This window comes from Pecten maximus, chromosome 1, assembly GCF_902652985.1.
Source record: "Pecten maximus chromosome 1, xPecMax1.1, whole genome shotgun sequence".
Classification (NCBI taxonomy): domain Eukaryota; kingdom Metazoa; phylum Mollusca; class Bivalvia; order Pectinida; family Pectinidae; genus Pecten; species Pecten maximus.
Genome location: NC_047015.1, coordinates 5801716 through 5825894, shown reverse-complemented (window position 1 = coordinate 5825894; position 24179 = coordinate 5801716). Strand labels below are relative to the sequence as shown.

General features: G+C 38.2%; 1 protein-coding gene across 1 annotated transcript in view; it reads right to left on the bottom strand.

Annotated features, from left to right (window-relative positions):
* The window catches only part of LOC117323210 (nose resistant to fluoxetine protein 6-like), a 37880-nt gene extending 29296 nt beyond the window's left edge, over positions 1-8584 (bottom strand). The window contains exons 1-2 of the mRNA XM_033878271.1: positions 7970-8584; positions 1835-1983 (exon numbers count right to left, since the gene is read on the bottom strand). Of these exons, the coding sequence (XP_033734162.1) occupies positions 1835-1983; positions 7970-8546 (726 nt within the window). The 5' untranslated portion in view covers positions 8547-8584. The remainder of the gene's footprint in view (positions 1-1834; positions 1984-7969) is intronic.
* Between the last annotated feature and the right edge of the window lie 15595 nt (positions 8585-24179).

The window sequence follows — 24179 nt, the reverse complement described above, 5'->3', positions numbered from 1 at the left end:
TATGAATTCAGTTCTTGATGTTCAATTGACGTATTTTATCACAAATTACGAAAATGGTAATTTGCGGATATTTCAATGATACAAATACTTTGTAATTCAATCAACAATAATGGGATTCTAGTTCGAATCTGCTGCCAGGAGTTTCTTTCTTGTGGGAGGTTTATCGTCTCTTTGCAAGTAGACGAAGTTCTATGTTTCTTCGCCAGTATTCTATGGTGCAGATATATAAAGATATAGCTGAAGGTTTGATTGGATTGCAAACATGTATACGAATTTAAAAATTCTATCAGTAAAATACTCTTGGTTCTTATATTTATGCAACAAATAGGATAATATTGTTAAACTAATCTGCTGTAATTCGAATCTCCAATCATATATTAAAAGGAAAAATACCAATTGAACATGTATGTAACTGAATCCCAAATCCGCCGCTACTAACTTCAGCCCGCTGGTCTGGGTAATGTGTATAAGGACGATTGGAAGGCTGGTCCGGGTAATGTGTACATGGACGATTAGAAGGCTGGTATAGGTAATGTGTATAGGGATGATTGGAAGGCTGGTCTGGGTAATGTGTAAAGGGACGACTGTAAGGCTGGTCTGTATAATGTGTAAAGGAACGATTGGAAGACTGGTCTGGGTAATGTGTACAGGGACGATTGGAAGGCTGGTCCGAGTAATGTGTATAGGGACGATTGGAAGGCTGGTCTGGGTAATGTGTATAGGGATGATTGGAAAGCTGGTCTTGGTAATATGTATAGGGACGATTGAAAGGCTGGTCTGGGTAATGTGTACAGGGACGATTGGAAGGCTGGTCTGGGTAATGTGTATAGGGACGATTGGAAGGCTGGTCCGAGTAATGTGTATAGTGACGATTGGAAGGCTGGTCCGAGTAATGTGTATAGTGACGATTGGAAGGCTGGTCTGGATAATGTGTATAGTGACGATTGGAAGGCTGGTCTGGGTAATGTGTAAAGGGATGATTGGAAAGCTGGTCTTGGTAATATGTATAGGGACGATTGAAAGGCTGGTCTGGGTAATGTGTATAGGGACGATTAGAAGGCTGGTCTGGGTAATGTGTAAAGGGATGATTGGAAAGCTGGTCTTGGTAATATGTATAGGGACGATTGAAAGGCTGGTCTGGGTAATGTGTATAGGGACGATTAGAAGGCTGGTCTGGGTAATGTGTATAGGGACGATTAGAAGGCTGGTCTGTATAATGTGTACAGGGACGATTTGAAGGCTGGTCTGGGTAATGTGTATAGGGACAATTTTAAGGCTGGTCTGGGTAATGTGTATAGGTACGATTGGAAGGCTGGTCTTGGTAATGTGTATAGGGACGATTAGAAGGCTGGTCTGTATAATGTGTACAGGGACGATTTGAAGGCTGGTCTGGGTAATGTGTATAGGGACAATTTTAAGGCTGGTCTGGGTAATGTGTATAGGTACGATTGGAAGGCTGGTCTGGGTAATGTGTATAGGGACGATTGGAAGGCTGGTCTGGGTAATGTGTATAGGGACCATTGGAAGGCTGGTCTGGGTAATGTGTATAGGGACGATTGGAAGGCTGGTCTGGGTAATTTGTTACAGGGACGATTGGAAGGCTGGTCTGGGTAATGTGTATAGGGACGATTGAGAGGCTGGTGTGGGTTATGTCTGGAACATTATTCGGTTTAACCTGGTTGGAAATATTATTATGATTAGGTCATTAAACACGTTTGTATATTTCTTGGGTATGGATGTGTTTCCTGACGGAGAGTATTATTTCTAAATTGATTTATTTCTTTACTGAGAAATTATTCTCAAGGTCAACAGTGAGTTGAACGGTACACTTTACCAAACTTGATGCGAGGGAAAGAGTAGCTGTACAGTATTGCCCATCAAACTTCCCGGCAACATTCACATTTAGGCATTCATCATAGGAACCTGGCCAAACCATGTTTCCTTCCAGCAATCCGGACGGAATCTTGCCTGTCGCATCTATCACTGTAATCAAACAAACAATTAGAAAACCACGGGAAACGGCTATATGGTTGATATACAGATGACGACAGTGATAAACATTTATATGGTTGATATACAGATGACGACAATGATAAACAGCTATATGGTTGATGTACAGATGACGACAATGATAAACAGCTATATGGTTGATATATAGATGACTACAGTGATAAACAGCTATATGGTTGATATACAGATGACTACAGTGATAAACAGCTATATGGTTGATATACAGATGACGACAGTGATAAACAGCTATATGGTTGATATATAGATGCCGACATTGATAAACAGCTATACGGTTGATATACAGATGCCGACATTGATAAACAGCTATATGGTTGATATACAGATGACGACAGTGATAAACAGCTATATGGTTGATATACAGATGACGACAGTGAGTAACAGCTATATGGTTGATATACAGATGACGACAGTGATAAACAGCTATACGGTTGATATACAGATGCCGACATTGATAAACAGCTATATGGTTGATATACAGATGACGACAGTGATAAACAGCTATATGGTTGATATACAGATGACGACAATGATAAACAGCTATATGGTTGATATACAGATGACGACAGTGAGTAACAGCTATATGGTTGATATATAGATGACTACAGTGATAAACAGCTATATGGTTGATATGCAGATGACGACAATGATAAACAGCTATATGGTTGATATACAGATGCCGACATTGATAAACAGCTATATGGATGATGTACAGATGACGACAGTGATAAACAGCTATATGGTTGATATACAGATGACGACAGTGATAAACAGCTATATGGTTGATATACAGATGACGACAGTGATAAACAGCTATATGGTTGATATACAGATGACGACAATGATAAACAGCTATATGGTTGATATACAGATGCCGACATTGATAAACAGCTATATGGTTGATGTACAGATGACGACAGTGATAAACAGCTATATGGTTGATATACAGATGACGACAGTGATAAACAGCTATATGGTTGATGTACAGATGACGACAGTGATAAACAGCTATATGGTTGATATACAGATGACGACAGTGATAAACAGCTATATGGTTGATATACAGTTGACGACAGTGATAAACAGCTATATGGTTGATATACAGATGACGACAGTGATAAACAGCTATATGGATGATATACAGTTGACGACAGTGATAAACAGCTATATGGTTGATATGCAGATGACGACAGTGATAAACGAGCTATATGGTTGATGCACAGATGACGACGGTGATAAACAGCTATATGGTTGATATACAGATGACTACAGTGATAAACAGCTATATGGTTGATATACAGATGACGACAGCGATAAACAGCTATATGGTTGATATACAGATGACGACAATGATAAACAGCTATATGGTTGATATACAGATGACGACAGTGATAAACAGCTATATGGTTGATATACAGATGACCACAGTGATAAACAGCTATATGGTTGATATACAGATGACGACAGTGATAAACAGCTATATGGTTGATGTACAGATGACGACAGTGATAAACAGCTATATGGTTGATATACAGATGACGACAGTGATAAACAGCTATATGGTTGATGTACAGATGACGACAATGATAAACAGCTATATGGTTGATATACAGATGACGACAGTGATACATGTAAACAGCTATATGGATGATATACAGTTGACGACAGTGATAAACAGCTATATCGATGATATACAGATGACGACAGTGATAAACAGCAATATGGATGATATGCAGATGACGACAGTGATAAACAGCTATATGGTTGATATACAGATGACGACAGTGATAAACAGCAATATGGATGTTATACAGATGACGACAGTGATAAACAGCTATATGGTTGATATACAGATGACGACAGTGATAAACAGCTATATGGTTGATATACAGATGACGACAGTGATAAACAGCTATATGGTTGATATACAGATGACGACAGTGATAAACAGCTATATGGTTGATGTACAGATGCCGACAGTGATAAACAACTATATGGTTGATATATAGATGACGACAGGGATAAACAGCTATATGGATGATGTTAAGATGACGACAGTGATAAACAGCCATACGGTTGATGTACAGATGACGACAGGGATAAACAGCTATATGGTTGATATACAGATGACGACAGTGATAAACAACTATATGGTTGATATACAGATGACGACAGTGATACATGTAAACAGCTATGTGGATGATATATAGATGACGACAATGATAAACAACTATATGGTTGATGTACAGATGACGACAGTGATAAACAGCTATATGGTTGATATACAGATGACGACAGTGATAAACAGCTATATGGTTGATATACAGTTGACGACAGTGATAAACAGCTATATGGTTGATATACAGATGACGACAGTGATAAACAGATATATGGTTGATGTATAGATGACGACAATGATAAACAGCTATATGGATGATATACAGTTGACGACAGTGATAAACAGCTATATGGATGATATACAGATGACGACAGTGATAAACAACTATATGGTTGATATACAGATGACGACAGTGATAAACAGCTATATGGATGATATACAGTTGACGACAGTGATAAACAGCTATATGGTTGATATGCAGATGACGACAGTGATAAACAGCTATATGGTTGATGCACAGATGACGACGGTGATAAACGGCTATATGGTTGATATACAGATGACTACAGTGATAAACAGCTATATGGTTGATATACAGATGACGACAGCGATAAACAGCTATATGGTTGATATACAGATGACGACAATGATAAACAGCTATATGGTTGATATACAGATGACGACAGTGATAAACAGCTATATGGTTGATATACAGATAACCACAGTGATAAACAGCTATATGGTTGATATACAGATGACGACAGTGATAAACAGCAATATGGTTGATGTACAGATGACGACAGTGATAAACAGCTATATGGTTGATATACAGATGACGACAGTGATAAACAGCAATATGGTTGATGTACAGATGACGACAATGATAAACAGCTATATGGTTGATATACAGATGACGACAGTGATACATGTAAACAGCTATATGGATGATATACAGTTGACGACAGTGATAAACAGCTATATCGATGATATACAGATGACGACAGTGATAAACAGCAATATGGATGATATGCAGATGACGACAGTGATAAACAGCTATATGGTTGATATACAGATGACGACAGTGATAAACAGCAATATGGATGTTATACAGATGACGACAGTGATAAACAGCTATATGGTTGATATACAGATGACGACAGTGATAAACAGCTATATGGTTGATATACAGATGACGACAGTGATAAACAGCTATATGGTTGATATACAGATGACGACAGTGATAAACAGCTATATGGTTGATGTACAGATGCCGACAGTGATAAACAACTATATGGTTGATATATAGATGACGACAGGGATAAACAGCTATATGGATGATGTTAAGATGACGACAGTGATAAACAGCCATACGGTTGATGTACAGATGACGACAGGGATAAACAGCTATATGGTTGATATACAGATGACGACAGTGATAAACAACTATATGGTTGATATACAGATGACGACAGTGATACATGTAAACAGCTATATGGATGATATATAGATGACGACAATGATAAACAACTATATGGTTGATGTACAGATGACGACAGTGATAAACAGCTATATGGTTGATATACAGATGACGACAGTGATAAACAGCTATATGGTTGATATACAGTTGACGACAATGATAAACAGCTATATGGATGATATACAGTTGACGACAGTGATAAACAGCTATATGGATGATATACAGATGACGACAGTGATAAACAACTATATGGTTGATATATAGATGACGACAGTGATAAACAGCTATATGGTTGATGTACAGATGACGACAGGGATAAACAGCTATATGGTTGATATACAGATGACGACAGTGATAAACAGTTATATGGTTGATACACAGATGACGACAGTGATAAACAGCTATATGGTTGATGTACAGATGACGACAGCGATAAACAGCTATATGGTTGATATACAGATGACGACAGTGATAAACAGCTATGTGGTTGATATACAGATGACGACAGTGATAAACAGCTATATGGTTGATGTACAGATGACGACAGTGATAAACAGCTATGTGGTTGATATCCAAATGACGACAGTGATAAACAGCTATATGGTTGATATACAGATGACGACAGTGATAAACAGCTATATGGTTGATATACAGATGACGACAGTGATAAACAGCTATATGGTTGATATACAGATGACGACAGTGATAAACAGCTATATGGTTGATATACAGATGACGACAGTGATAAACAGCTATATGGTTGATGTACAGATGACGACAGTGATAAACAGCTATATGGTTGATATATAGATGACGACAGTGATAAACAGCTATATGGTTGATGTACAGATGACGACAGTGATAAACAGCTATATGGTTGATATACAGATGACGACAGTGATAAACAGCTATATGGTTGATGTACAGATGACGACAGTGATAAACAGCTATATGGATGATATATAAATAACGACAGTGATAAACAGCTATATGGTTGATATACAGATGACGACAGTGATAAACAGCTATATGGTTGATATATAGATGACCACAGTGATAAACAGCTATATGGTTGATATACAGATGACCACAGTGATAAACAGCTATATGGTTGATATACAGATGACGACAGTGATAAACAGCTATATGGTTGATATACAGATGACGACAGTGATAAACAGCTATATGGTTGATATATAGATGACCACAGTGATAAACAGCTATATGGTTGATATATAGATGACCACAGTGATAAACAGCTATATGGTTGATATACAGATGACCACAGTGATAAACAGATATATGGTTGATGTATAGATGACGACAGTGATAAACAGCTATATGGTTGATATACAGATGACCACAGTGATAAACAGCTATATGGTTGATATACAGATGACGACAGTGATAAACAGCTATGTGGTTGATATACAGATGACGACAGTGATAAACAGCTATATGGTTGATATACAGATGACGACAGTGAGTAACAGCTATATGGTTGATATACAGATGACGACAGTGAGTAACAGCTATATGGTTGATATATAGATGACGACAGTGATAAACAGCTATGTGGTTGATATATAGATGACCACAGTGATAAACAGCTATATGGTTGATATACAGATGACGACAGTGATAAACAGCTATGTGGTTGATATACAGATGACGACAGTGATAAACAGCTATAAGGTTGATATACAGATGACGACAGCGATAAACAGCTATATGGTTGATATACAGATGACGACAGCGATAAACAGCTATATGGTTGATATACAAATGACGACAGTGATAAACTATATGGTTGATATACAGATGACGACAGTGATAAACAGCTATATGGTTGATATACAGATGACGACAGCGATAAACAGCTATATGGTTGATATACAAATGACGACAGTGATAAACTATATGGTTGATATACAGATGACGACAGTGATAAACAGCTATATGGATGATGTTAAGATGACGATAGACGGAAACAGCTATATGGTTGATGTACAGATGACGACAGTGATAAACAGTCTGATTGATTTTCTCTCTTTTGTCCAACATTTTTCAACTGATTTCAGCAATGACGAACTATGATTAATACCGACTAATGTTTCATATCGTACTATCTTTACTACAACGGTTAGTACCGTCATTGATACCGACTAATGTTTCCTATCGTACTATCTTTACTACAACAGTTAGTACCGTCATTGATACTGACTAATGTTTCCTATCGTATTATCTTTACTACAACAGTAAGTAGGGTACATGTAAGCTACTGATTGGTATATTACATGATAGTAATAGCAATAGTATAAACCATGTTTTGAGACATAACTTACTTTTTATCGCCCATTGTTCCCTTTTCATGAGTTCCGAGACAAGAAATTGTAAGTGGCTGTAGCACTGAGGACCAATGTTTTGTTCCAATTCCTCAGTGACATTCCGGATTTCGTTTGAGATGTCCCCGAGCAATCCCGCATATTGAGAAAGTCCTTGTAGGTTGGTGGAGCCAGAACCTGGTCCTAGTAACTGGAGGACTTTCTGTAGATTTTCAGGGGTCATGATAGAGATAGGAAACGACACATTGTTAGATTTAATGAAATCTCCGATTTGTTTCTGAATAAGATTGGCAACCTGAGAATTTTGAAGGAATTTTTGGATATTATCAAAAAAGTTTGTGTTAACTGGAGTTGATGTATTATTTACAGTGCCATGGTTGATTTGGTTTATCCCGGATGCTGAAAGGTTCGTGGTCGACTGGCTGGCCACAGCTACAGTGGTTCCGACAGTACTCTTGTTTGCCACGGACACAGGGAGGCTTGTAGTTCCGTCACTTGTTCCCGAGGTGGCGACACTAATCGCACCACACATTGACAATAAAAAATAAATCAATGTTGCCCTTAAATGTAAGTCCATTTTCCTCTGTCGACTTATAAATTGTTTTAAACACACTAAACGTGCGACTGATTTCGAACTTCGGGTACCCCAACTCTTACCTATAGACGGTTATTGACAGATAATAGGTATGGTCACCCGTATATCTAAGCACATATATACGACCTAGATACTAACCCTAGCGATGACCCAGCTCTTCACTATCTTGGCCTTGCTTGATAACAGGTAACACTCTTTTTTACTAAAACTAAAATGAGTAAGAGCTGTTAGAAAGAAATACGCGTTATACGGCCGCCAAATAAATGACAGTAATATTATGATGTACCATTCCCCGTCCGTCCGTTCCATTATGTATCATTTCCCGTCCGTCCGTTCCATTATGATGTACCATTCTCCGTCCGTCCGTTCCATTATGATGTACCATTCCCCGTCAGTCCGTTCCATTATGATGTATCATTCCCCGTCCGTCCGTTCCATTATGATGTACCATTCCCCGTCCGTCCATTCCAGTATGAAGTGCCATTCCCAGTCCGTCCGTTCCATCATGATGTAACATCCCCCGTTCGTTCCATTATGATGTACCATTCCCCGTCCGTCCGTTCCATTATGTATCATTTCCCGTCCGTCCGTTCCATTATGATGTACCATTCCCCGTCCGTCCTTTCCATTATGATGTACCATTCCCCGTCCGTCCGTTCCATTATGATGTACCATTTCCCGTCCGTCCGTTCCATTATGATGTACCATTTCCCGTCCGTCCGTTCCATTATGATGTGCCATTCCCCGTCCGTCCGTTCCATTATGATGTGACATTCCCCGTCCGTCCGTTACATTATGATGTGACATTCCCCGTCCGTCCGTTCCATTATGTATCATTTCCCGTCCGTCCGTTCCATTATGATGTACCATTCCCCGTCCGTCCTTTCCATTATGATGTGACATTCCCCGTTCGTCCGTTCCATCATGATGTGCCATTCCCCGTCTGTCCGTTCCATTATGATGTGACATTCCCCGTCCGTCCGTTACATTATGATGTGATATTCCCCGTCCGTCCGTTCCATTATGATGTGACATTCCCCGTCCATCCGTTCCATTATAATATGCCATTCCCCGTCCGTCCCTCCGTCCGTTCCATTATGATGTGACATTCCCCGTCCGTTATGTTTTGGTGTGGAAGTCGTTTATTAGATGATATGGATACCATACATGGATGCGAATTGGACACATATTATAAATATTCATCACAGTACAACTACAATAGGTAATTCAAAATGACAGAATATCGGGCCGACCATGACTGCGCAATTGAAACGTTCGTTTTAAGAACGCCGATGTGACGCAGCGGTATATGCATCCGGTATTTCTGGCTAGGCGATTGGGTGCCGTAGATCGTGAGTTCGAGGCCCGGTCAGGGCACGAGTCATAAAGTTGTCTCCCTTCTTCATTTGTGTTACTATGTTATATATCAAATAATTAACACAATGTATCATACAATCTAATTAAAATATAAATGCTCATTCTCACTACATGTACGTTACATGAACATATAACGACATGGTTTGTATATATGAAAGAAACATACTTGGTATAGAGTACACAGCCATGAACATTATTACATTTTCATTTCTTCCGTATGCATCAGCATATAGGATTATAATATACATACCTATGATATCATACTTCATTTTACAAGATGGCGGAGAACACAGCCGGCATAATTCAAAACATAGTTAAAATATAGCTCAATGCGTCAAAACAATATGACGTCATCATAGCAAAACACTCATTTACAATTAAGCAATTAGTAATGTATAAAAACATTGCTTTAGAAAGTCGACGGTAAAAGTTTGGTTAGATATATTTAACTCTTAAATCTGACATACACAACAATATAAAATGACACCATCAGTCTTATATTGCCGTCATTTGTCGTGGACAGCCCCTCACGAGGAGGCCATAACCATGACACCATTAGTCTTGCATTACCGGCACTAGTCGTGGACAGCCCCTCACGAGGCCATAACCGTAACACCATTAGTCTTACATTACCGGCATTAGTCGTGAACAGCCCCTCACGAGGAGGCCACAACCATGACACCATCAGTCTTATTATTATTCGAGGACAGCTCAACATTATTAATCGCAACCGGTCCTCTGTGTAACGTACGCAAGGACTGGGGAGGAGGGGACATGAGTGAACGAAAGGGAGGTAATTGAGGAGGAACCCAGTATAAGCTTTTAGAGGCCAAGATGGGATCCGTTTGTCAATGACGTCATGAAACATATACTTATATTGATTTTTCATCTGCCACCTGATCAACAAATGAAATGTACCAATACAACGAGTTCATCAGCCCAAATTGACTCCGGTTTAGATAGAACTCTCGGCGTACACAGCTATGACCCATACAGATATGTCCGACTCTATTCGGCCATCGTACATTTCTATATGTGGAAATAAATAATACAAAGTATGGTACAGCAAAACTGTTCCGAATATTTCGGAGTGGACAACGTAGGAATGAAATAGATCTCTTGGTAAACAACACAGACATTTCCCTGAGCTTGTGACACTCTCATGTGGTGTACGTGTATGTCACGTGACTGAAGGCAATGACCTAGACTTCGGAGGACATTTTCTCTAAACACGCGTTACCATATGTCAATGAATCATTCCCCACTGACGTCATTTCAGTTAGTCAGAGTATACCTAGATGACTCTTGCCGTGCAAGGGCGTTCATCCCCTAAATCATCAACCTAGATGACCAGCGAGAAATCGTTCTACAAATAACTTAAATCACATAATATTTTATACTAATATCAACTGTCATACCAGGGATAAGTCGAACACTATTTAATAACGGTATTCTTCACATTCGATCCCTACAACTAACTTGTAATATTCATTACACATCAGATGTTTCATTTTTTTTTCTGTTGAGTATAATTACAACCGTATTTCAACATTTGAACTACAAATCTGAGCGGTAATCTGTGATAACGGTTCAGTCAAAATATACACTGGGCAGAAATACCTGACATCACTTGACCCTAAACCTGGAGGTATCAGACGTGCGCGAGACTTCTGGAGGTTTAAATGAAATTACAATTGATGGAGACAGTCAGAACAATTTTTAGATTAAAATATCGTATTTCTTATGCGTCAAACTGTGCCCATAAGCTATAGAATTACATAAGTGGATATTATTGACTAAAGCACTGTCTTAGAATCTTTGTCGTTTTTACATGTCCTGACACTAATGCCCAGACCACGCGCCAAAATAAATTCGGCTCGCGCCTAGGGCGCTCGTATTACCTCTAAACTACTGGAATTCAGTTAAGAGGAGGTCAGCACCTTTAATGTTTTTTAGTACCTCCCGGAACACCTTTTCTTTTATCTAACTTGTGTCTATTGTTATATGAGTGTTCCGAATAAAAAGCAGAACGTGAGCAGCCATTGATGGAATTGGGTGGTCTGCATCAGCAGTTCGAGAATTCGGCTGATATATTACAAACTAGCGACGAGAATAGTTGAAGACGAATACCACGTGTTCACAGATGTTTAGTGCGTTTTCTGCACTTCCATTTGCAGTGAACAACATGGCACACGTTGGTTAAATTGGCGAATTTGTCGAGGGGTCGGAGAACCTCACGTGCTACGTGGAGCGCATGGGGCAGTATTTTGCCGCCAACGACATCACGGATAAGAAGATAGCAGTATTTCTAACCGTTATGGGACCTCAGACTTACAGCCTGTTAAGAAATATCATGATACCGGATTTACCTAGTACTAAGTCATACGATGAAATAGTGACAGCCCTCAAGGGACATTTTATACCAAAACCTTAGATTATAGCGGAGAGGTTTAAGTTCCACAACAGAAGTCAAAAGGATGGAGAAAGTGTAGCGGACTACGTCGTGGGCTTGAAAAAATTAGCAGCTCGGTGCGAGTTTGGAAACTTTTTGACACAAGCGCTTAGGGACAGGCTTGTTTGTGGGCTCCGCAGTGAATTTATTTAAAAGAAAAAATTAGCTGAAAAAGATTTGACTATGGACAGGGCCTGCGAAATATCGGTTGCTATGGATACGCTGCGAGGAACACGGCGGAAATGAAACCTGGGAATGCGCAGGGACAGGTAAACAAAGTGAAAGTGTTCAGAGGACCCAAAAAACAGAAACGGGATTTTAGTAAGAAACCCAGGACAGGTGAGTCGAAATCGACAACAGACAATGCAAATAATTAAAAAAAAACCCATGTTATCGTTGTGGCGGAAACCATCCATAAGATGTGTGTACATCCGAAGATGCCAAGTGTTATGCATGTTTAAAAACTGGACACCTCGCCAAGACGTGTTTGTCTAAGAAAAAAACTGTCAATGCAAAGTATGTACAAGAGGCCGAAGGGGCCTGCAACCTAGATTTAGGAATGTTTGGAATATTCCATGCTTTAACAAAACGCGGCTCGACAGCTGGGTATCAAGTCAATATGGAGTTAGATAGGATCTCTGTGAAGATGGAATTAGATAATGGGGCAGCTGTTAGTATCATATCTATGGAACTGTACAAAAATTGTTTGAATAATTTATCCTTACAATCCACTTCAGTACAGTTGAAAACTTACAGTGGATACAAAGTGGAGTTGTTGGGGAAAGTTGATGTACCAGTGAGGTATGGAGATCGACATGTGACTTACCTTTGATCATAGCAAAGGGAGACAAGCCTTCCTTGCTTGGCCGGAATTGGTTGAAAACTATCAAGTTTAATTGGAAAGAAGTTTTCAGTGATCAGTCAGCTTCAAAGGAAACTACCAGTCGTCCGTCAGTCGGAATGGAGGTGTTAAAGTCAAAGTACAGTCGTTTGTTCCAGAAGGATGTGGGAACAATCAAACATTTTAATGCTCAGATACACTTAGACCAAAACGCAAAACAGATACTCTGTAAAGCCCGGCCAGTACCATTCGCGCTTAGAGAGTCTCTTGAGAAGGAACTGAACCGATTAGAATCACAGGAGATTATCAACAAAGTAGACCGCAGTGACTGGGTAACGTCCATCGTGATAGTTCCAAAGTCTGATAAGTCTATACGGTTGTGTGGTGACTTCAGAGTTACTGTCAATCAGTGTCTGGATGAGCAGCAGTACCCACTACCAAATGTTGACGACATGTTGGCACAGTAAGCAGGGGGCTAACAGTTTACTAAACTCGATCTGTCACAAGCTTACCAACAGCTACTGTTGAACAGTGAGTCAGAACAGTACCTGACTAACAACACCTATCTGGGGTTGTATCGATATCATAGGTTGCCGTTTGGAGTGTCCTCAGCTCCTGCCATTTTCCAAGCAGTCATTGACTAGATTTTACAGGGTTTGGATAACGTCCTGTGTTGGATTGGTGACATACTGATTACCGCTCCTACCAAGGGGAAACATCTCGCAACATTGGAAGAAGTGTTGAAGCGCCTGGAAAATCATAACATTCGTTTACGAGCTGACAAATGTAAGTTTATGGAGAAAGAGGTAGAGTACATGGGACACATGACCAACAGAGAAGGTTCACACCCAACGTCGGCGAAGGTAGATGCCATTAAGGAAGCACAAAGCCACACCAATAGGACAGAGTTGAAGTCATTTTTGGAGTTGCTGAATTATTATGGGTCATACTTACCCAGCGTGTCAGCCATCTTGCAACCAATGCATGAACTCTTACAGAAAAACCAGCCATGGAAATGGACCTGTGAAAGTGAGACAGCATTCCAGACGTGTAAGGAAAGGCTTTCCGAGAACACTATGCTAGTACATTATGATGGGAACAAACCATTGAAACTAGCCTGTGACGCATCTGCCTACGGATTAGGTGCTGTTATATCGCACATAATGGACAATAGGCGAGGAAAGACCAATTGTATTTGCCTCGCGTACACTGGCTCCCAGCGAAAAGAACTATGCACAACTGGAAAAGGAGGCCTTAGCACTTGTATTTGGTGTGAAAAAAGTTTCACAAATATCTGTATGGTCGGAGATGTACACTCGTTACGGACCATAAGCCTTTGACGACCATCTTGGGACCAAAAACTTGGGTACCAACGCTGGCAGCGGCCCGCATGCAACGATGGGTGTTAACTTTGTCTGCATACTAATATGATATCATATACCGGAAGGCAACAGAACATGGCAATGCTGACGCATTCTTGAGATTACCGGTTCAAGGAAAGGTAGAGCCCGAAGAGGCGGACATTTTTCAATTCTCGCATGTAAATGAACTTCCGGTAGTAGCCGAAGATATAAGTCGAGCAACACGGAAAGATCCGATTATGTCGCGCGTGCTTGATTACACTCTGAGATGATGGCCCAACAGTGTAGCAGACGCTGAGGTCCAACCCTACTTTCAACGCCGAGAGCAGTTGTCAACAGAGCAGGGGTGTATCGTGTGGGGTCTCCGTATTATCATTCCGCCCGCATACAGAGAACGATTACTCGCAGATCTTCACAATCAACACATAGGTATATGTAGGATGAAAGCGTAAGCTCGGAGCTACCTATGGTGGCTAGGACTCAATTCAATCAAGAAATCGAACAGCAAGGTAGTGCTTGTAGTGTGTGTCAGTCGGTACGGAATCTCCCTGTGTCAGCCCACTCCATTCCTGGAGTTGGCCAACACGTGTATGGCAGCGACTCCATATTGATTTTGCGGAGAAGGATCAGCAAAATTTCTTTGTCCTTATTGATAGTAACTGAAAGTGGTTGGAGTGTGTGGATATGACAACAACTACATCGACAAAGACCATCGAGGTATTGCGTTCACTGTTTGCATCATATTGTCTCCCAGAGGAGATAGTAATTGACAACGGACCACAGTTCATATCGTTTGAATCGTTTATGAGGCAAAATGATGTAAAACACACATTGGTGGCACCCTACCATCCAGTTTCTAATGAGGCTGCTGAGCGCAGTGTCCAAATCTTTAAACGAACATTGTTAAAACAAGTATAAGACGGAGATAAGTCTCTATCAGTAAAGCACAGACTGGCCAACTTTTTGATCGTATACCGTGCAACACCCCATACGGTGACAGGGGTCTCGCCTGCAGAGTTGTTCCTGCAGAGGCAACTTCGTACCAAACTCAGATTGTTAAAATCCCGATTTAAGAAAACGAGTTGGCCTTCAAAAGGAGTCGCAGAAAAGGCATCACTACAAAGGCCGTTTTCGAATACGGACATTCTCGCGTAACCAGTCTGTACATGTTCGTAACTTCCGGGGAGGGAAGGAAAAGTGGATCATAGGGTCTGTGGTGAAACGACTTAGGCCATTGACATACTTGATACGTATTGGCAGAAAATTGAGGTATGTGCATGTTGACCATATCCTAGCTACTGGTGAGGAATCTGTTGAACCATTTCAACATGATAACCAACCGATCATAAGTCCCCAGACAAACAGTCCAATTGAAGACAAACCAATTGGGATTGAACAGCCGAGCATTCAGATTTAGGACAAACCACTTGTGAGTGTTCCACCAAGTGTTCGCAGGGTCATTGCAGAACATATAGCTAGTGAAACTGTGCTGACGCCCGCGCGTACAAGTGTCATGACTCCCAAACCTGAAAGACGCTATCCAGTCCACAGGCGCTTGCATAGAAAATATGACTTTCATTTTTTTTTGATATGACAGTGGTAAGTGTAATCTGTTGAGCTGAAGGTTGGCAACAACGCCACGAGCGAAACGGCTCCCCATCTCACTTCAATCGACTAAAAAACACATTTATTCAAACTGACACGGCGCACACTATATGCGACCGTCATCAGAAAACATTCATCTTTAACCTACCGTGTCACTCAATACGAATCGTTACATCCAAAACACAACAATCCGTGAAAACATTGCCGAATTCCTCGCTCAGAACGCCATTTTTCAAACGGCTTCCTCAGCCTGTCCAGATTCTTCATTTACATACGGGGTTGAAAGATCATGCGATTATATAATCGACTGTCACCAGGTGCAAAAGTACAAATTGATGGCACTGCTATTGGATCACGACTCGGGATGAATTATGCATCCACTTCGATGGAAGCATGGGAACGCGAATTATTTGATCGGTCACCATCCAAACCACTGGTATATTTCCGCGACGTGGACGACATATATATGTGTTTGTAATTTATATTAGTATTAATGCATGTCCATTCATCATTCTTCTGGCCACTCTACCTCTTTGTAATGTATTTCCTATATTGCCCCATGTGGGCCGGAATTCATTAATAAAGAATTGCATTGTATTATATATTATGGTATTTAGATATATGGCGAAGAACGACTGGTGGAGTTTTAAACTCGGGCTAATTCTATCTACACTCGCATAAAAGTGGTTATTCGATGATCCACTGATAAAATCGAGTTCCTGGATACATAAACGTATATTGACAAGGGATGCTGAAAACTAGATTTTTTTAGAAGGAAACGGATAAACATTTGTACTTACACTTGCGGTCCGATCACTACAGAATATAAAGGAATCAATTCCATATGGTCGAGCGATTCGAGTGAAGAGTATGTCGTGGAGAAACAGCTACGAAGAGCAGTTAGAACAGAAAGATCGTATTTACTTAAAAAAAAAGAAAAAAAAAAGAGGTGAAATGTCAACAAGAATCGTGTTCCATTACTTACTACATATAGTAATCAACTGACAGATATATCATCAGTATTCCGAAAACATCACCATTTTTTACACCGGTCAACGAAATTACAAGTGTTTCGCAAACCACCAATGTGTGTTTTTATGAGAAATGAAAACATCTCTGACATCGTTGTACATTGGAAAACCAGCAGATTGATGAAATACAAAAACTTATGTAAAAGATTTGGATGGAAAAAAGGTGAGAACAGATGTGGACATTAACATCCGGACTTCTAACATCATAAATGGGTTGATTACATTAAAAAAAATATGGAACCATGAATCAGCTGAATAGAAAAGAGAGAAAAAAATCGGGAGATAATGACGTTTTATTTCCAACCCAGATAGTACGGGAAAAGATGACGTCGTCTTTCTTACTATGACGTCATAATACCCTGGTTCTCGTAGCGCTCAACACAAACATTCTAACACTTGAAAAAGATGGCTGTGCCATTGAAACGTTGTGTTGAATTTTTATATGATATGCTAGCAACATTGTCTAAAAAACTATTTTTTTTTACATTTTCATGTCAAAGAATTAGGAACGTTTTGGGCAAATTAATACATATTGACCAAACAGGCTTTTAATCAAATCGCTATATAGGGGAAACATCCGTACATCATATGATTTAATGCATTATGCTGAAGAAGAAAATATACCTGGTATGTTACTTTTAATAGATTTTGAGAAAACCTTTCTATTTTATGGCATTTCATTGATGAAGTTTTTATTTATTTTAATTTTGGGAGTGATATCAAATATGGGTTCAAATGCTATATTTCAATGTGTTTTCTTCTATAAGTTGGTAATACAAAATGTATGTCTGCACCTATCAATATTCAGCGGGATAGTCGTCAATGTGATCCGATTGCCGCATATATTTTCATTCTCCGTGTAGAAGTACTTGCAGCAAAAATAAGAAATAATGTATATATTAGAGGTATCCAGGTTGAAAATACATGTATTCTTAATTTACAGTTTGCTGATGATACAGGGTTGGTGCTTGATGGTTCAGAAATGTCATTAAGGGAATCTTTAAATGAATTGATCAGATTCTCGAATATATCAGGGCTTAATATCAACACTGATAAAACACCTGTAATATGGATTAGCAATAAAAAGAATGTGAGGAAACTTTTTTTTTCCAGATTTAAATTTGTAGTAGGGGAGAATAGGTTTTCGTTTTGAGAATGGACATTTCACTTGACTTAACTGAAATACCCGGATTGAATTTTGATAAAAAAAATAGTGAAGCTCGAAGCTCTAATTAATACATGGACTCCTATACAATGTAAGTAAGATTAATGTTATCAAGTCCCTGCTTTTCTCCCAGATTAACTATCTTTTCATAAGTTTTTCGAGAGTTGGCGTGAATGATCATTCAAAGCTATTTATGAAGAGTTTACAAGGTCATGGCTCTATTTTGAAAACTCCACTCTGGTATTACAGAGAGATACAAATTGGCAATAAGTTCATCTTTTACCAAAATTGGTTTAATGCTAGTATAATTACATTAACTGATCAGATAGAAGAGTCTAAAATTTTTTACTCTCTTCATGAGTTTATGGATCGTTATAGAACTAACACCAACTACATATGTATCTGCAATACTATGGATTGATGTCAACAGTAAAATCTTTTTTAGATAAGAATAAGTATCAGTTCGAAAAACCAGCCCAACCCTTTATACCTCTGCTTTTTGAAATATATTTCAAAAACCATAAAGTCTCAAAGGATTTGTATAACAGTCTATTTGCACCAGCTCCTGTGCCAACTGGGGTTAATAGAAAAATCTATAAAATTCCCTTGATGGTCACAACAAAGTTGGTTTCAAACGAGAATAATACACCGTATATTAGTTACAAACAATTTTCTGTTTAAAGTTAACATTTCTTGAAGTCCGATATGTACATTTTGCAATAGCGAAACAGAAACCATAATTCATTGTTTATGGGAATGCAGAGAAATTCAAAGACTACAACAGAAAATCTAATAGATATCCTGGTCATTGCTTATTTGGTATCATATCACCTGGGCTGCCCAGTGATGTACAAAATTTATCAAAAGCTATATGTTATAGATTTTTTTAAGGAAAACTGTCATTTTGAAAATTATTTAGATACTCAAACCAGAGACCTATATAGGTCTCTGCTCAAACATATAAAGACAGAGTCACTTTTTGTAAATTTTGTATAACCATTCATAAATCTATTATTGAAACTAGCAGATGGCATCAGATCGAGTATAATGAAAAACATGACCACGTAGTAATGGTCAAGAAATCGGTGACGAATTTCATTGTGAACTTGAATTGCTCGTAGAATGTTATATATAGACAAATATTATCAAGATTAATGAACTGATGAATACAACTGATAATAAAACACTAATGAAAATGTGTACTTTTAAAGAATAATTAACAACATCAGTCCTCCTTGATACAAATGTAAATGTAATGTTTTGAATTGTATGTATTATATTCTAAATATTTTGTTTTTTTTCACACAAACTTTTAATCCCCCAGAACATGTAGAAATTGGAAGGCTGCCAAGGTTGGGGCCTTGGGGTCAGCCTTCAATATATAAACAATGTCCCCACACAGGAGGGGCTCTCACTCGCCACACAACTGACACATGATACACATCTCATTTTCTCACACTTAAATTACCAAATGACAATAACACAAACTATTTAAATAAATGATAACTAGCAAAAGTTTTTTCTAAAAAATACACTTTTTGTAATCCAATCAACTTTTATTGTAATTGAACATACAATAGCAACTTATTAAAAAGATATCAAATATTTTACCTAAATTTGAATAAAATATATTGTAGTAAGGCATACTTATGACATATCGCCATGAAATACAACTTTTGATTCCATTTCTTTGAATGAGTTTGTATAAAATTCACTAATTTGACATGAAATTAAGAAATGAGATAGTTTGAGTTTTGTTGTTCTAAATATGTTTTCTCTATACATCATCTTGTGCAAAGAGAAAGAAAATGAATTTGAATTTGAAATAGACATCAGTGCGGTTCATTTAATTATGGACTATTCTGAGTCAACCTTGTTGCTTATTATTGTCACAAGTTGATACTCCGTACATTCCTATGGAAACGCTGCCATGTGTATTTTGTATCAACAAAATCAAAACATCGTGGTTATATCTTAGAATAATGATTGACATATTAGACTGACATAATGAAGCAAAGTCACATGTCATATTTCAATCATGCACAATTTAACAATTCTCTCCACAAACACTCGCTGATCTTGTACGGTCGAGGGGACGTAACTCTTGTTTACAGAAGAGACAACCGAGATGTCCGATATCAGAAGTATTTAACCCAGAGATGCTAGAAACTCATTTGATACCTTTGTTTTTGCAGTTGGACCAAAAAGTCCATAGTAGTAATAACAATATGTCTCAGTGATTTCCTCGGCAATCGTTAAGCGTAGGAAGTGAGTATTTGGCGTAATGATAAAAAAAATATCAGTTCAAGAGTGAAATAATTAGAAGCTATTTATTTTCTTTAGATTAACTTTCTAAAGTTTATCTAACGATTGAAGAAAAATATAGATTTCAATGGCACATAAAGAACATCCATGATTTATATATTCTAAATCAAATTGTTAAGTTGATAACGGTAACAACCTTCTTAATTATATACATTTTTATCCTGCAACTGCCACCGCATTGTCGGAATACACCCACCGTATATATTTTTGCTGTATACGGCAGTGACGGAAAACAGCTGTATTTTGGAATCTTAGCACGTGCGTCAATTCGACTGACCAACTTCAAAGTGGCGAACATATTTCTGTCATTTTTGACACCGCTTCACTTCAAAACGATTATTTTTGATGATTATTTTTTTAATGTTGCAGGATAAATAGAATACATGGTAAGTGTCTTAAAATATAAGCTGTATTTTTGGCTCGGGACAGAAAGACAAAAGTGGCTCGCCAAGGCTCGCCACTTTTGTCTTTCTTTACCCTCGCCAAAATACAGCTTATATTTTAAGACACTGACCATGTTTATGTTAAATCAGACCTAGTAATCCAATGTTGTCAAACAATTTGACTTCATACAGACAATTTACTGACAGGGACTCCGGATGACACCCTACGAAATGTACATTGCATAGCGTTCCAGACACACTGATCAGAGAAAAGCTTTTATATATTGACGAAAAGAATCGCTCATGTGTGATTTTTTTTTCATTTCAGTAAACGTCCATTATGCAAATGGGTAGTGTTAAAATCTTATTACTTAAAATGAAGTCTTGTTCAACATCTGTATCTTTTGTTCTCCTTATGTTTTAAACATCATCTTAGATCTTGTGTCCTCCTTATGTTTTAAACATCCTCTAGATATTGTGTTCTCCTCATGTTTCAAACAAACACCCTCTAGAAGTTGTGTTCTCCTTATGTTTTAAACATCATCTAGATCTTGTGTTCTCCTCATGTTTTAAACAGCCTTTAGATGTTGTGTTCTCATGTTTTAAACAGCCTTTAGATGTTGTGTTCTCCTCATGTTTTGAACAGCCTTTAGATGTTGAGTTCTCATGTTTTAAACAGCCTTTTGATGTGTTCTCCTCATGTTTTGAACCACATAATCACGAAGAAACATATCAATGTTTACATTTTGAGCTTTTTACAATCGTGAATCAGAAACTGAAAGAAAATGTGTATACATGAAAGTATACAGGGAATTCCCAAACATAGCAAGTATTCCATGAGTATTGCTAAATCAATACATGTCCCCTACCGTCACCCTTAAGTTAAAACTTTAGCCAAATTTGAGTAAAAACGTTTAGCCACACCTGAAACATGATCATTTTATGAAAATAAGTTCATTCTAAACAATGAGTAATTTCAACTCTATTGGGGTGAATAAACAATGTTTCCTGCCCCTAAAAGATATTCATGTATTCTTTTGGTATGTCTATTGTACAGAGTAAAAGAATCTATAGTGAATTTAAAGTGAAATGTGTAATAACAGCCTTAGATTGAAATATAAACATAATTCTGCATAGCACAGCATAGTAGTACACTGATTTTATTCCAAAAGAATCTCACATCAGTGAAGCATTCAATACAGAGAAAACAGTTAAGTCCATATTATGGAAAAAAAATTCAAAAAATGAAAATATTTTTTTGTTCATTTTCAACTGTACAAAAGTAATGCAACACACCCAAAGAACATCAATGCAAAGAATCAGCATCCTTATACCATTATTAAGTGAATGGTGTGCCACTATAAAACTTTAACCAAAAGTTTAACCTGAAGAATACAGAGAAAAAAGTAAAGTTCATAATATGGCAAGAATTTCAAAAAAATGAAAATAATTGTTTCACTTTTAACCATACAAAAGTAATGCCACACACCCAAAGAATCTCTATGCAAAGAATAAGCATCCTAATTCCATTATTAAGTGGATGGTGTGCTATTATAAAACTTTAACCAAAACTTTTACTTGACGGACGGACTGACAGACAAACAGACAGACAGACGCAGGCAAAACCTATAGTCCCCCAGTTTCACCGGTAGGGGACTAATAACTGTGGCTGCCAGACCAAGTTTCTCTGAAAATTAGTCCCACAATGCAACGGCGGGTTTTACAGTCCATACAAGCGTGGAACTGCGAAAACGCAGACAGATTTTGCAAAAAAAAAAAAAGTGTGTGGAATCGGTAAAACCTTAGTATTTCCTTAAGAAAGGAAATGATTCGTTGGAACTTTACATGAGAAGAAAAGGGAATAGACTCGAATTCTGATTTTTTTCCGGAAGTCTATTGGATTGCTGGTTAGCTTTTAAACATTGTCAATTTCACCGATCTAAAATGTTATCAATGTTTTGTTGTATGCATATTGCTACATTTTAAAATTAAGTATTTAAATGTAAACTTTGTTTGCTTATTTTGTTCAGTTACCTGGGTATTACGCAAATAGTCTGTTAATATGCGTAGGCAAAGTTCACGTATGCTGGATATATGTGCAGTACACATTGTTATAGCCTCATTCTCGGCTCCGTGATAAATCTTGCTCTACAAAATTAATGTAAATATAAATGCGGCGAGTTAATTTTATACACTGATGTCTCAAGGACTCCCTCGGTCAAGTGTCCAGGCCAGTGGTCATTTTAATGTTGGGAGAGCGTGAATGAGCATCTTGGATTGCCATTAATACACTTGTGCAGCTAGAATGTTAGGTGGTTCGGGAGTATGTGGCTTTAAACACCTCCTTATTTTGTGTTCTCCTTATGTTTTAAACACCCTCTAGACCTTGTGTTCTCCTCATGTTTTAAACACCCTCTAGACCTTGTGTTCTCCTCATGTTTTAAACACCCTCTAGACCTTGTGTTTTCCTCATGTTTTAAACACCCTCTAGACCTTGTGTTCTCCTCATGTTTTAAACACCCTTTAGACCTTGTGTTCTCATGTTTTAAACACCCTCTAGACCTTGTGTTCTCCTCATGTTTTAAACACCCTCTAGACCTTGTGTTCTCCTCATGTTTTAAACACCCTCTAGACCTTGTGTTCTCATGTTTTAAACACCCTCTAGACCTTGTGTTCTCCTTATGTTTTAAACACCCTTTAGATCTTTTGTTTTCCTTAAGGTACATGTCCACACCTCTGACACAATCTCAGATTTATATAACATGTAAACCCAGTGTTTCTTATGAAGCGACTACGGTAATCAATTCAATTCTTTATTAATCTTGACAAATACATCTCATCGACATAATACAATTACAAGAATACAAAAATAATACAATTCAGCTCTGGAATAGCAATGCACATATGACATTATAGCATGCACATATTTGTATATATGTGTGTGTATGTGTGTGTGACTCAATAAGGAAATGAATAGTATGGTCAAACTGCTAGTTACTAGAAGCCAACAGAGTAGAACGTAGTAGCGATGCTTGGTATAAAACTTGCCCAGATTACTTAATTCTTTAACATTAC